Source organism: Haemorhous mexicanus, chromosome Z (assembly GCF_027477595.1).
Source record: "Haemorhous mexicanus isolate bHaeMex1 chromosome Z, bHaeMex1.pri, whole genome shotgun sequence".
NCBI classification, from domain to species: domain Eukaryota; kingdom Metazoa; phylum Chordata; class Aves; order Passeriformes; family Fringillidae; genus Haemorhous; species Haemorhous mexicanus.
In genome coordinates this window covers 18,957,151-18,972,002 of record NC_082381.1, presented here as the reverse complement: position 1 = coordinate 18,972,002, position 14,852 = coordinate 18,957,151, and the positions used below count along the sequence as shown (strand labels likewise).

Genomic DNA, 14,852 nt, shown 5'->3' with positions numbered 1-14,852 from the left:
TTGGACTTTCATCTTTTAATGTTGTTTTGTTTTTCCTTACTGAAATAAAATTTTGCAGTCTGTGGGAGGAGGGAGTGTGTGAGCCATCACTGGCAAGCAGCTGGGACAGGCACAAACCAATGGCTAAGGCACAAAGAGTCAATTTATGTCCATTATCATGCTAACTGGAGGAGCCCAGAAGCAACAGCTGGGCTACACAAGTGCAGAGCAGGCACTGTTAAACTCAGTCCATATACTAGGATGACTGGCCTGCTATTCACACAGTCTTACCAAGAGTTACTTCCAACTGTCTTCTGCTTTTCAACCCACTCTCCAAACAGAGCAGAAAAGGCCTTGCCAATTTTTTTTTTTTGCAAAGGTTTGCTATGGTTTATATTGATGAAGCTCATTGAAGTTTAAATCCAAACAAAATATTCTATTGCTCTGCTTTTATCCGAAGGTATATTTAGTACTTTTCTCACAGGAAACATTTTTACAGAGCTGCTGAAAACTACTAATAGAGGTAACAAACAAAAATAATAGCAGCATGGGTATTTTAATCCTAACATAACTCGTCCCTGGGCAAAAGGCCAAAACATGTGCTACACAATATAAAATACTGTGCATTCCTTTTCCTGCCCTTTGTTATTTAATATTAGTAATGAGCCATATATACTCTAGCTATAACTTGGCTTCTCCTTCCCCAGGCACCTTTTACTAAAGACAAAATTGCCCATATATTTAAACTACATATCTAAGAGTATATTGCTAAGTCAACTGTTTAGAATGGAATGCTGATACAAATTGCTTTTTCTAGGCACTAAGCAGAGTCTTAATCAAAGCAGTGCAGCCTCCAGCCAGGATTTACAAACCAGGGCACCTGCATCGACGTTCAACACACTGCAGTTAGAGGTGAGTGCCTGCAGGAGGGCATAGGGGGTCAGAAGTGCCATACGAGCCTTGTTTCAAGATGTAAAATTAATTAAAACAGCAGAAAACAAGTATTTTCTGGAAAGTGCTGGTGGGAAGATGATGTTGACAGAAGAAAACTTGGAAGACTGCTCTTGGTGGTCTCTAAGCTTGTGTTGCTTTGCCACTGCAAAACCTCAGCTACTGTCCTGCATATAATCTGAGCCCAATGGGAAGAGGTTTTCTCACATATGCCTACAAAGTGTAGCACAAAAAAATTTTATATCAGTTCCTCAAAAATATGCATGTATTTTATACATCTTATGTGTAAATATATACGGCAATGACCTAAGGGAGGGGGTCCAGCAGATGTCACAAAGATGATGAAGGGCCTGGAGCATCTCTCTTGTAAGAAGAAACTGCAGGAGCTGGGCCCATTTAGTTTGGAGAAAAGTGAAAGGGATTCTCAGTAATGTGTATAAATATCTTCAAGGCCGGTGCCAACAGGATGGTGCCAGACTCTTTCCAGTGCTGCCCAATGACATGACAAGGGACAGTGGCCATAAACTAAAATACAGTAAGTTCCACCTCAACAAGAACGCCACGTTGAGGGTGGCATAGCACTAGAACAGGTGAGCCATGGCATCTCCCTTTCTGAGGACATTCCAAACCCACCTGGACGCGTTCCTGTGTTACCTGATCCAGGTGACCCTGTCTTGGCAGGAGAGTAGGTCGAGACGGTATCCAGAGGTGCCTCCCAACCCCTAACGATTCTGTGGAAATGCATACACGCACGTATTACAGGCGTACGTGCCGTAGGCAGTGTGCAGACCCGCGTTCACACAGTGAGTGCACCGATGTGACACACGGCGGACACACACCCGCGGCCGAGCCTCCCCCGGCCCAGCGCGGCCGCTGGTGGCAGCAGCGCCGGCCCTCAGAGCGCCGCCCCCGCTCCCCGGGGGAGGTCAGGCCGGCGGTAGCGGAAGCTTCTCCCTTCCTCCCGGCGTCCCGGCGTCCCGGAACAAGCCCCGCCGCCGCCGCCGTCGCCTCCTGCTTCGGCCCGCCGGCAGCATGTCAGCTCCCGGCGCCGCCTCCCGCAGGTGACACCCGCCCTTCCGCTGCCGCCGCTTCCCCTCCTATATGGGCCACCTGCTCTCGAAGGAGGCAAGGAGCCTGAGCCGGGATCGCCGCCGCCCGCGGGGGAAGGTGCCGCCGCCGCCGCGCAGCCGGAGCTGCTTCCTGCGCGGGCCCTGCATGCTCTGCTTCATCGTGCACGGCGCCAGCCCGCCCGCCCCGGAGCAGCCGCTGCCCGCCGGGGACCCGCTGCTGCCGCCGCCGCCGCCCTACGTGTCGCTGACCGCCGCGGAGCAGCGCGTCGCCCGCCGCCTCCTGCGCCTGGCGCCCGCCGCCTGGGAGCCTCCGGGCCGCTGCCAGCGCCTCTTCCTCTCCGGCCTGCTGCCCTCACCGGTACGGGGCCTCCTGGGGCCGCCCGGAGAGGTCTCCTCCGAGATGGTGTGCAAGCGCAAGGGGGCCGGGCTGCCCGCCTGCCCGCCCTGCAAGCAGCCGCGCTGCGCCGCCGCTGAGCCCGAGCCCGGCGCCTGCCAGTGCCCGGCGGAGCCGCAGCTGCTCGCCCTGCCCGGCGCCGCGGGGGAGAGCGGCGGGGGCACCGCCGGGCAGAGCGGCGGGGGACAGCCTGCCTCGCCGCCGCCTCCGGCGCCCCAGGACGAGAAGGAGCAGGGCCGGGAGGAGGAGAAGGAGCGGGGCGGCGAGGCGGGCTGCGAGGAGCCGCTGGAGTACCCCGGCGACAGTTGCCGGGAGCTGCCGCCGCCGCCCACCCCGAACATCAACCAGCTGCCGCCTTCGATCCTCCTCAAGGTGGGTCGGGATGAGGGGGATGGACGGGCCAGCCCTCTCCTTGAGGATTTGGGAAGGGGCTGTGCCAGCGTCCGGGGTGCCGGTGTCGCCGGGCGGACTCAGTGCAGGGGGGAGCCGGTGGAGGCCGGGCCAGTTCGGAGCTGCCACAGCGCCTGGCTTTGGGGAGGCGGATAGGGCTCTGGGGTGTTGTTTGTGTCCCGTTCCCCGACCCCATTTATTTGTCGTTGGAAACGGCGTTGTGAGGCATTACCTGGAGATGCAGAAACACAAATCAGCTCCAGAAGCTGTCTGGTAAATGTTTTGACTGTAGCCGTTAACTTCGTAAGGTGCCCTTTTGTACAAGTCGACTTTTACTTTCATCACTGGTGTAGTACTGGTCAAGGGGGCCTGTCACTGTATTTAGTAATTTCCTTTGTGTTGGAGCTACATAGACAAGTTTTCAGTGTTGATTATGAAACAGTTTGCATTGCTGTGTATTGTGGATCAATTTTGGCCTTAGTAGTTCCACAGTGTTTGCAGCCTTCTTGAATTACATGCTTTCATAACATCTTACGCCGTGTATCCGAGGAACAGTGTCACCTCTCCTGTCCCTTTTGCTCTCTTTCTGTTCCTGTAACACTGTTCTCCTTTGGAAACTACTTTCCATTTTTAAGCTACTCTTTTGACCACTGTGCTGACTTTCTTCAACTAAACATTAGCTAAAAAGAGGAGTCTATCTGGAACTGAGCCAGTGATGTTTTCCATAGTCTGATGTGACTGTGCCTTTAAATTTGGGGAATAAGTCTTCAGGATTGCAGGAGTTTCTCAGAGGTCAAATGGCTAAACTTAAAGCAGGATGTGGTAGTGGAGGAGTGAGAGGCATGACTTGGTGTTCGTGTTTTTCTAGTTGTACATCCAGTGTAGAAAGTACTTCCTTTACTCTTTTGTTGTCAAACAGTAACAACCTAACTACAATCTGTCTGTCTTGCACATAACACTAATTCTGGTTTGAGTTTTTTTTTCGTTGTTGTTTGTTGGTTTTGTTTGGTTTTTTTTTCAATACTCATAAGTGTGTTAGTAATGATAAGCATGTTTCATAGATGCACTATGGAAATTAATTCTAGGCAAATAAGAATTCATGAGGTATCGTCTGAATTAATCTCATCTGTGATTACAAAATTGAAACTTTGTCTTGTAGTTCTGCTAGAAGGGAATCCATTTGTTTGCCACTGTTATTGGAAGGTAACTCTTTTCTTTGGTATTTGGTTTTAGGACTCATCTGATTAGTGTAGCTGAAATACTTTTCAATCAATGGCATGAGTACTTTTCTGTGGTTACTTTTACTCAGTTTCACTTTTTGAAAAATATCTATCTGTAACTGTGCCATAACTTTAATAGTGAAAGATGTCATGTCATCTTACCTTTGGACTAGTTTAAATGTTATTTAGTGTCTAGTGTCTACTTCATTCTTATCCGTGCTTTCAGGGTTGTGGGGGTTTTATATTTGGTTGCTTTTTTCTACAAACAAGGAGTTTTGTTTTAACCCCAGGCAGCCATTCACACACCACATCCACAGATTGGTTGGGTGGAGAATTCAGGGGAAAAAAGTGTACCTTGTGGGTTGTGACAGGAACAGTTTAATAACTGGTAAAAAATAAAGTGTGCTACTAACAATGTTTGTATAAAAAGGAGAGCAAGAAAGAGAGATCCAGGTGTTGCACAAAACATTTGTTTTGTACCAGCTACTAAACACTTACCAGCAGGGAAGAATTTTATCCTAGTGGAAATCAGGACAGACGTCTACCTTCCTCAGTGATTTTGTCTCTACAGTGGTCCTGAAGTCAGTTCCTTCTGCAAAGTCAGAAAAAATAGGCCATGATTTCCAGCATCATGGTAGGAGCCAACCTAACCACCCCCAAATTTGTTCTTCAATCCATAGCTGTACTAACAAGTTGGGCTTGTGGTTTTGGGTTTTTTGAGATTATATATATATATATATATAAAAAAATCTATACATGCACAGTATATGTGTAACTTTATCTGTATATCCGTCTCCTAACTATTGCATTGTTTTGGAGTTTTTGGTTGCTTCTAAAATATACTAGTCTGTTCTGGAGCTTTTTACTTCAGATGTCTAACCAGGCATCCTGTCAACTGGATTTATATTTGCCTTCTTGTGATGGATTTTGATACAGATAGGATTATATTCAAGATCTTCTTTCTTCAAAGGTGTCATTTTATTATGAGAGGGTGGAAGACAAATGTACCCAAAATCTTTACTGAGCCCTTTACTGTAGGTGTAGGACGCACCTTAATGCAAGGACAAGAGTTTCCATCCTGGGAAACATCAGGAGACAGATCCTGATGGTTTTTTTCTTGATTCCCATGTCTGTGACCTGCTGTAGTGGTGCTGGTGCAGGAGTGACTGTCACCAGTGTCTGTAGGTGGGCTCAAGACAAGCCCAAGGAAATATGTCAGGAACTCTTTTATGAGGAGCTTGCCACTTTGTCTGCTCAGGTGCTGTTTAGCTGTGGTTCAGTCTCCTCTAAGCCAATGGTTTGGGATGGGTGGAAGGGTATGAGAGACTGAAGTTGGCCTGCAGATCATTAGATGGACCCTGCTGGGTTGGGAGGTTCACAGTGCAGTGTGCCAGTTGTTCCTGCTTCCCTGGCTGATGAAGAGGTATCCTGGTCAATATGAAGTGATAAAAGAATGGTGCTTCCATAGTCAGGGTTTTGTGTTTTGCTTTTCATTTTGCTGCTGAAATGTGTATGAGAAGACAATGTTAAAAAGTGGGCAAAATGTCGTCTTTAGTCTTGGTAGAGGAGGATGATTACCTTTGACTAAAGGATAATTTAAAGCCATCCTCTTTAAAACTTGAGGAGAATTGAGGAATTATAGATCAGACAGCTGTAGATAGATTGACTGTGTCCTAGACATGTGTGAATAAAAAAAAAAGCTGTTTCTTAAGTACTTCAGAAAATTACAAAATCTTCTGCTGCATACAATTAAGTTCTGAAAACTTTGAGCTGTACATCACAAATTTGTGCCTATTGAAGAGTCACTGCTACTTACTCCTGGAAAATAAAAGAGAAAAATAAATCTTCCTATTGTATCTGTTACCTCTTTGCAGTGCTGCTGTTTAATCAAAAAAGGTGTAAAATGGTCTGCAGAGTGAGCCAGGAACTTAGGAGAGAATACCAATTCAAACACTTCACATTTCCTTTTGAGGTGTATTAACAGGAGTTCTGCATGTAAAACACATAAAGGAAATTCTGTCCTATGCTTGGTGCTTTTAAAGCCTCTGCTAGAGTACTGCAGTACGTTGTGGGCACTGGGATCTTGTTTGTGCTTTTTGGGTAATGGTTGTCCTTGATTCTGTAGCCAGGAAAGGATTGTTTTGCCTGACTACCTTGTGAAGAGAACTTACTAACACATAATATGAAGTTTCAGAGTTACATACCAGGCAGCTGAGAATCTTAAAAATATTAAAGCTAAAACCCAAGGTGTCATGAAAAATTGGGATTTCTATTTATTGATTTTTTTTTTTAACATCAAGGGGAATGCCCTTATCAGGAATGTTTGGGGTGTGCTGGAACTTAATTCAAAACAAGAGAGTCTAGTAATAGATAATGTCTTCTTTTTGAGGTCCTCTTTCTCAATTTGCTGAGCTTATTTTTATAAAGCATGAACATGTGCCTATAGCACTGACCCTGTCAGTTTTGGCTTAAGGCTAGTGCACTATAAAGGGAAGATAAGTGTGCATGTGAGTACATACATGGATATGTATTTAATGTAGGGTTTTCATAAGTATATTGTTACTGTTATTTGAAGCACTATTGACTCTTTTTCTCTTTACTCAATGCTTTTTACTTATTTTTCTCTTTCTTCCCTTGTTGAAATGTTACAGGTTTTCTTTTTTGCAATGATAACATGTTTTTTTATGATAATGTTAATTGAAACAAAATGCATTGCTGCTGCCATTGCACTGCTAGCCCTGAATTTAAGATAATCTTATGTGATGAGTTATGTGAAGTGGGTTTGATGAACTAGATATAGACCTTTAATTTTGTCTTCTGATTTTATGAATGCTGGTGTTTATACCTGAAAAGACTGCATATGCATTTTATAGTTACATTGTGATTTTCTTTTTAAAATTTTTTTAAAATTCATTTTGGCTAGTCAGGAAGAATAGGCATCAAAATACATAATTTGGATTGGACTTTATCTGCAAGATCATTGAGTCACTTTTGTAATACTAGCTTTCTTTCCTATTTATGCTGGTGTTCCAGCATATTATCCTGTCTAAAGTTCATGTTGAGTCTTACTTTTAAGTGTAGCACTAAGAGACATGGAATGGGTTTTGAACCTTTGTGACTGATGCTAGGAGGTAAAATGTCCTTTAATTTCGCTATTAATTTGCCTGAACTCATTTTTCTTTAGCCATGCTCAACACGGCAATGTGGTTTGCTATGGATTTGTTTTTTTTTTTTTTGGCTTCTTGACTGTTTTTTGTTTTTCCCATGAAGCTTACTGTTACCCTGTGATTCTAGTGGGGAAATGAACTTGCCTGAGGTTCATTGTGGTGTTACTAAACTTCTGGAATACAGTCGAGGGGCAAAATTGTGAAGGGAAGGTGTGCCAGTAGACTAGTAACTAAAGAGAAGACAGTATATGCTCATTATCTCAATGATAAATTTCCGAAAGATGTTGTAAATTTTGTTATTGCAGAATTACAAAAACAATTGTTTTGCTTTGCAGAGGTGTGTTTGAAAAGGTGGCTTTTGTTCAAGCATGTAGGTTTTAACACCACAAGAATGAGCTGTGTGATGGAGGAGAAATGTCATGGAATGAAATTTCTGGTTTCTTTGACAGGGATAGGTCGCCCTGATTTTTTAAGACTTTCTAAGCCTTCTGATGTTTACATTCTTGTAACAAACTTTCTCACACACTTTCTGTAAATAACTCATTGTTTTGCATTCTTTTATGGAGGAGGAGAAATTTGGTGGACTGTTGGTTTGTCCAGTGTCATAGGAGAGGTGGCACTGTCACCCTCCAATCCACTGTCACTTTTGGAAAGCTGTAAATGTTGGAGTCAGAAAATAAACGTTCCCTTTTTTCTTCATCTTGAGAGCAGTGGTGTGTGCTTGTGTTCTTTTGTGTCCTATAGTGACAGGGATAGATGCCTTAACACTCACGGCCAGTAAAAGTTTCCTTAATGTTGTTTAGGTGTTGGCTTGTCTTGTTCAGCATCTCCAAAATGATATATTATTGCATTGAGAAAACTAAGAGATTACCTAAGTTGTGCAGTGTTGGAATGTAAAGTAAATTAAATGTAACATGTGCTTTCATTCCGTAATCATTTATTTGTTTCCTTTGTTTAGGTTGCCTGACCCATGTTTGATCTTTCACAGATTTTGCTTTGTTTTAGTGTCTTTGTTTTTAAGCTGGCATGGTGACTCAGAAGCATTACCTGGTGTTTTTTAGTGAGGACAGTTGGGTTTCTGAGAGTGAAAATATTGTGAGCTCCTGCAAGTAAAGCTACTCTGCTTATTGGTCAGGACTCTTCCTTTCCATTAGGAGGACAGTCATTTCTTACAGACAGAAGCTAATATTGTGGTTTACCTTGGAGCTAAGGCAATCTGTGAGTAAATGGCTGGTGAGGGCAGTGTCTGTCTCCTTTTGTAACTTCTGGCTGTGTGTTTCTCTCACTGGCTTTGTGCTCTGTAGAGTGATCATGCAATTGCTGGGAGAGTAAATTAATCTGGCTAATCTGACACCAATCTAACATTGGAAAACTTTTCCTTAGAATCAGCTGCCTGAAAGGACTTTCTCCAAGTACAGTCACTAAATCCAGTGCTAAAATTCAAGTGACTCGAAGTAGGGGCCTGGTAAACGGTTGCTGTGAATGGCAACTTGCCAAGAGAATCCTGGCTGTGATGTGAACTCACATCATCACTTTCCCTGGCTGGCACATTTTTCTTAATCACAAGGACAGTTCGAACTTGATTTCCTTCACGGGTGTACTGAGGCTCCTTTCAGAGGTATGTGAGTTCAGTGGTCTCATCTCCTTCATAAACTCAGAATTACTTGTATTTCCCTTGTTCTTTTCAAGTTATGTGTGAGCAAAGTGAAGCAATATCTTGAAAACAAAGCACATACTTGTTCTTCCTTCCTCTTCTCTTAGGTATGATAGTTGTTTTCTTAAGTTCTTGAGTTTTCTGAAATAGAATGAAGCAGCCTTTAATAAACATAAACATAAATCTTAATCTGGTAATTTAAATGCTCTATACCTGCAATTAGCAAATACCGTGTTTTACTGTTCATAGTAAAATGTCATGCGCTAAACATGTTCTTTTTTTCAAATGGTACTTGAGAAATATTTTTATTAATGAAATTGTAGTTAGTTGCTGAAAAAAATGATGAAACAAATGAGCAGTTTTCCAAGAAAGAATGTCTCAAGTTACTTAGGCACCATGAAATGTTTGAGTGTACATTTTATTGTTCCTTGGTTGTTAATTCCTTAAGATTTTTGGTTTTGAACAAATCTGCCTGTTGCAGGGTAATGAAAACAATTTTGTAGATACCTGTTCTTGAGTACAAAAGCTTCTTATTGATAGAGGAGAGCTTCATTCACAGAAATGAAATGATTTCTTTCAAATGTAAATGATGGACAGAAATAGGGGGTGTGCAGTTTCTCTTTATAGTCTTTTCTGCTATGAAGCCTATATTTTGTTCTTGTCCATAGAGGTATACCTGTTTTTTAAAGTTAGCAGTATCTTTTTAAAGAATGGTATTGGCAATCAACTGAATTCTCTTGCATCGTTTCCTGAGGCAAAAGCTTCTTTAGTATATGCAATCAATAATTCTAACTCCTTGATTATGGTTTTTAAATTTCTTTTAGAGTAAGATTGTTTTTTGGTAAGTTAAAATTGTTTCTTGAATTATGATTATGTTTACTTTATATTTGATCTTGGTGATGTGAAATACTTCTTAGAAAACTTCATGCTGAGGATATTGTGTTGGCAACCACATAAACAATTTTCTACTACCAAACCTCCTTTTCACAGTAACTTTAATGGATATGGTTGACTTTTCACGATATCCTTTGACTAAAAGTGCATTTTTTTCTTTGCTTGATTCACTTTTTCTTTAAGGCCAAAATTACCAAATATTTAAAGACACACTAAATAAATTTAGTACATGGATTTGTGATTTTTTAAAAACTGATCTTTATTATTTTTAAAAAACATATTTATATGATGCTTTGTGGTGTTTTTTTGTTTTGCTGTTTTGTTTTTTTCTCCTCTGTTCCTGCTGAAATACTCTAACATTTCATACAAGTGTTCAAAACAGTCTTTTTTAAACTCACAGGTTGAACTCTATAGCATACATAGAAACAGTGGGGAAGTGTTAAGGGTGTAATGTCTGAGGCCCATTATGCAAGGACTTGGTGGTAAAGGAGAAGATTACGCAGAATAACTTTATTTCTATTTTTTCTGGTTGGAACCTTCGTTAATTTTAATCAGCATTTGCTATTTCCCTTTCTCATCCATTGTCTTACAAAATACTCTTAAAAAGTTGAAGAAAACACCAAAACTTTTGTCAGACGCATTTTTGGTGGTCTGAATTGTACTGTGCAACGTCTTGATTTAGGTGGTTTAAAATCAATTGGACATCACCTGATTCAGAATAGAGGATTGACTCACGTGGGGTGCCGTGGAATTAGCTGTGTTTTGTTGTTTAAAGGTAAAACAGTATGGCTTTTCTCTTGTAAAGGATTTGTATGGGTGTATCTATCAACATAAAATTAGATTGTTTGAATTGAGTGAAGCAGATTGAATGTGATTTGACTGAAAACTTCCTGTATCTGTTAGTTGACTTTTGCTGTCATGAGCATTGCATTTTTGTATTTTCTTTTGATGTAGGATCACTTTGGTTGGAAAACATCTCTAAGATCATTAAATCCAACCATTAATCTGGTACTTCCAAGTCCTCCAGTAATCCATGCCCCTAAGTGCCGCATCTACACGTCTTTTAAATACCTTCAGGGATGGTGTCTTCACCACTGCCTTGGGCAGCCTATTCCAGTGTTGGATAACCCTTTCAGTGAAGAAATTTTTCCTGATGTCTAAACTAAACCTCCCCTGCCTCAACTTGTGTCCATTTCTTGTTGTCCTGTCAGTTTTTGCCTGGGAGAAGACTCTGAATCCCCCTGGGTACGCCCTCCTTACACGCAGTTGTATAAAGCAATAATGTTCCCCCTGAGCCTCCTTTTCTCAAGGTTGAAAACCCTCAGCTGCTTCCCATCTGACTTGTGCTCCAGACCCTTCACCTGCTCCAGTGCCCTCTGGACTCACACCAGCACCTCAGGGTTTTTCTTGTAGTGAGGGACCCAAAACTGACCACAGGATTGAGGTGTGGCTTCAGCAGTGCCCAGCACAGAGCAATGGTCACTGCCCTGTCGTACTGCCATGCGAGCTGTGAGCAGACAGTTTCTCCAGGAGAGTGCTGTGTCAAAGCAAATTGTGGCAGACAAAATTCACAGCCTTACCTTATTCCACCACACAGGTCATCTGGTCATGGGAGGAGACCAGGTTGGTCAAGCAGGACATGCCTTTCACAAACCTGTGTTGGCTGGGCCTTACTCCTGGTCATGTCATGTATGTCACACTGGAGATGATCTGCTCCATACCCTTATCCAGGACCAAGATCTGATAACAGGCCTGTAGTTTCATGGATCTTCCTTCAAGCCTTTTGTGTAGATGAACATCACATGTATCATTGAGTCAACTAGAAATGCCCTGTTAGCAGCTAGGACTGCTTGTAAACAATGGAAGGTGGCTTGGTGAGCACTTCCACGAGCTCCCTCAGGGCCCATGGAACCCATTTTGCCCTGAAGACTTGTGGGTCTTAAGTGGTGCAGTGGGTCACTGACTGTTTCTCCTTAGATAATGGGGGACTCCATTCTTCTCCCTGTCCCTGTCTTCCAGTTCAGTGGGCTGGGTACCTGGAGAGCAGCCAGTCTTGCTGTTGAAGACTGAGACAAGGAAGGCATTTACTGGTCTTTCATGAGACTGTGTGAACAGTTTTTTTTCAAAGCAAGAGCTTGTGCTTAAAGAATTTACCATGTCTGGAAGATATGATAAGGCTGTCAGTAGGGAAGATCAGGTATCCTTAAAATGGGATGTAGCCTGAAGGCTCTGAGAGTCTCTTGCAGCCATTGAAGGGAAAGATAAACCCACTAATCTTAACAATGACATGAAAGGGTGAAGCAGGAGAAACTGACATCTGCATTAGGAATTTGAGCTGAAAGAGAGGGAGCTCCTTTTCCAGAGCTCTGCTTTCTCTACCCCTGCCTTTTGCCAACAGGGAAAATAATGTAAAATAATTCTAATAAATAATAAAAATATTTTTTTTTCCTTCACTGTGCTGAAGGATACTCGGGTGTTTGGAAGAGGGGTTAGACAGTAGAGGGGGGAGCAGACTGAATGGTGGATATGAAAGTGTAGATGTTTGAGTACAATCCTCAGGAATTAAACGTGCTCACTAGTAGAACCATTGCTGTCCAAGTTACCTGTCATAAGCAGGAGTTGAATGAACACACCTGTGGGTAGGAATGGTTTTAACTTTCAGCTGTATTTATACATCCTTTGGAATTAGAAAGTTTAAGCCACAATATCAGTGTGTGTCTAGAGAATAATACTGAATTAAAGGGTGGTGAAGTCATTAAGGTGAGTAGAAGTGTTTTATGCGCTAGTGTGTAGTATTTTAATCAGTAGCTCAGCTAATCACTTAATGTAAGGGTGATGTACCACCACCTGGGATGTGTATAGTCCTTGCTTCTAAATTCCATTTAGTGTAATTCAGTATGTCTTCTTCTAGCAATTGCAAGCTCTGAAGATAAGCTGTTGTTTTACATGGCATTGATCAGCATCCTTTTATAGCTGGAACTTTTGGAGCTCCTACAGATAATAAAACTGGCAAGGCCTTGTTTTTGAACACATACTGCTTGTGTAACTTACATGGCTACTCCTATTCATGTTGGGACTTCTGCAATGATTTGGGTCTCCCATCTCATCCTGGTGGCCTCACTGTTTTTTGAGAAATCAGTTTGCAGCACCTATACTCCTTAATTTTCCCTGCTTCTAGATTTAACTACAGCGTGGAGTAAAATATTACTACAAATGCTTTTGGACATTTTAAAGAATATTTTCTATGCAGCAGTACTGTTTGTGTCAAGTACTTAATCAAACTTGTTTCTTTTTTGTTTTGTTGTTCCTACAGCTGTTTCACGCAGGAGAAACAAGTTAGCAGTAGGTCTGTGATTTGTAAGGGCTTTTGGCTTTTAGTGGGATGGTAGCGTGATAGGTTGATCCTGGCTAGACAGCAGGTTCCCCTCCAAAGCCCTGTCACTCCCCTTCTTGATGGGTGAGGGAAAACATGAGGAAGGGGTCATGAATTAAGGACAGGGAGAGATTGCTCAGTGATTACTGTCACTGAGCAAAAAAGACTGAACTTGGGGAAATAGGTTGAATTTATTACCAATCAAATCAGAGTAGGATAATGAGAAGTAAAACCTACATCTTTCCTAGCTGTTTTATCCTTCCTTGGCCTAACTGCACTCACAATTTTTTCCCGCCTTCCCCCCAGCCATTCAGGAGGACCAGAGTAGGGGTTATAGTCAGTTCATCATACCTTATTTATGCTGCTCTTTCTTCATCACTTTTCTCACTCTGTCTCTGGTTCCAATTTGTTTCTTCTCACTGGCATTTTTTTCTTTTTCTTGCGTTATTCCAGAGCTACTCCTGTCATCACTGACTGTCTTAACTTTGGCCAGTGTAGGTACATCTTAGGTACTGGCTGACACTAGCTAGCTCTTTAAGAAGTGAGGGAAGGTTCTGGGAGTTTCCCAGGGAAGCTGCCTTTGAACCCCCCCCAACTCTCAAAACCTAGCCATGCCAACCCAGGATAAACAAAATAAAATACAGATAATTTTTATGGGCTTTTATTTTAACAGTGACAGCTGTATTAGCAAGTCTTTACTGTACCAGGCTTACTATGTTCTTCACTGCAAGCTTTGGTTTCTCAAAGGTGGTATTTCTACAAATAAACATATTTATTTCCCACTGGAGTAAAGATTAGTTGAAGTATTTTATAATGCCAACCTTGATATCCTTTGTTAATAGTAATTGAAGTCAGTCAAATGTCTGTCTAAACATAATGTGGGTCATGTTGATTTGTTCTATTCTAAGGTTTTTATAACTGTTAAAAGCTTCAGTTTTCTGTTTCATGCCGGTAGCAGGAATTTAATTTTCCTACTGCTCTTACTAACTTAGAATTACTGAGCATCATCAGACTGTCACCTTTTCTCATGTTTAGAATTACACTTTTGCAGGAAATGTCAGATGCCAAATTACCTCTTACTATTCAGTGCTTTCTTTCTGCTAATTAGTAATTCTTTAGGTGTGCTATCTCAGAAGCACTTCTGAAACTCAGTCTATGAGATGAGTACTTAGGATATAGTCTATTGTTGGTTATGCTAATATGACTTACTAATACTGTCAGTTCTTGTGGGATGTAGGTTTTTTTGTTATTGTCTCTAACTAATCAAGCAGGGGGCAAGTGTGTTATAATGCATGCTAATACTTTTCTGTCTTTTACAAGATGTATTGATAATAAAATATTTCTGTCTCTAAAATATGATTGCATGTGACAAATGTGTTTTTTCTTTCTTTACAGATATTTTCCAACTTATCTCTGAATGAGCGCTGCCTTTCAGTGTCATTAGTCTGTAAATATTGGCGTGACCTCTGTTTAGATTTTCAGTTTTGGAAGCAACTGGATCTCAGTAGTCGTCAGCAGGTACGAAAATATCATTGTGGAATAATTGTCTTCATGACTCAGAATTTGTTCTTGTAACTTGTACTTTTGACCAGAGGTAAACAAAAGAAACACATAAAATAGTGGTATTGCACGGATTTTACTGCTATTCCCTGAAAATGTCTGGACCCTTAGATTGCTTCCTTTAAATATAGTATATTTTGTCTGAGATCAGTTATTAAACAGTGTGAGCATAAGTGCTATTTGGAATGGGTTGTGCGTTA

At 41.9% G+C, this 14,852-nt stretch overlaps 1 protein-coding gene and 1 long non-coding RNA gene across 4 annotated transcripts in view; one reads left to right on the top strand and one right to left on the bottom strand.

The window, feature by feature from the left end:
* LOC132341648 (uncharacterized) overlaps nt 1-1,855 on the bottom strand; it is a 50,328-nt gene extending 48,473 nt beyond the window's left edge. The window contains exon 1 of one of the 2 annotated variants that reach the window (XR_009490279.1): nt 1,564-1,855. This is a non-coding gene — a long non-coding RNA (uncharacterized LOC132341648). The remainder of the gene's footprint in view (nt 1-1,563) is intronic. The other variant, XR_009490280.1, reaches the window with a different exon arrangement.
* A 41-nt stretch (nt 1,856-1,896) lies between these two features.
* Nucleotides 1,897-14,852, top strand: part of FBXL17 (F-box and leucine rich repeat protein 17) — a 269,579-nt gene continuing 256,623 nt past the window's right edge. For both annotated transcript variants that reach the window (XM_059873473.1, XM_059873474.1), the window contains exons 1-2: nt 1,897-2,766; nt 14,488-14,610. In XM_059873473.1, the coding sequence (XP_059729456.1) occupies nt 2,032-2,766; nt 14,488-14,610 (858 nt within the window). In that variant the 5' untranslated portion in view covers nt 1,897-2,031. The remainder of the gene's footprint in view (nt 2,767-14,487; nt 14,611-14,852) is intronic.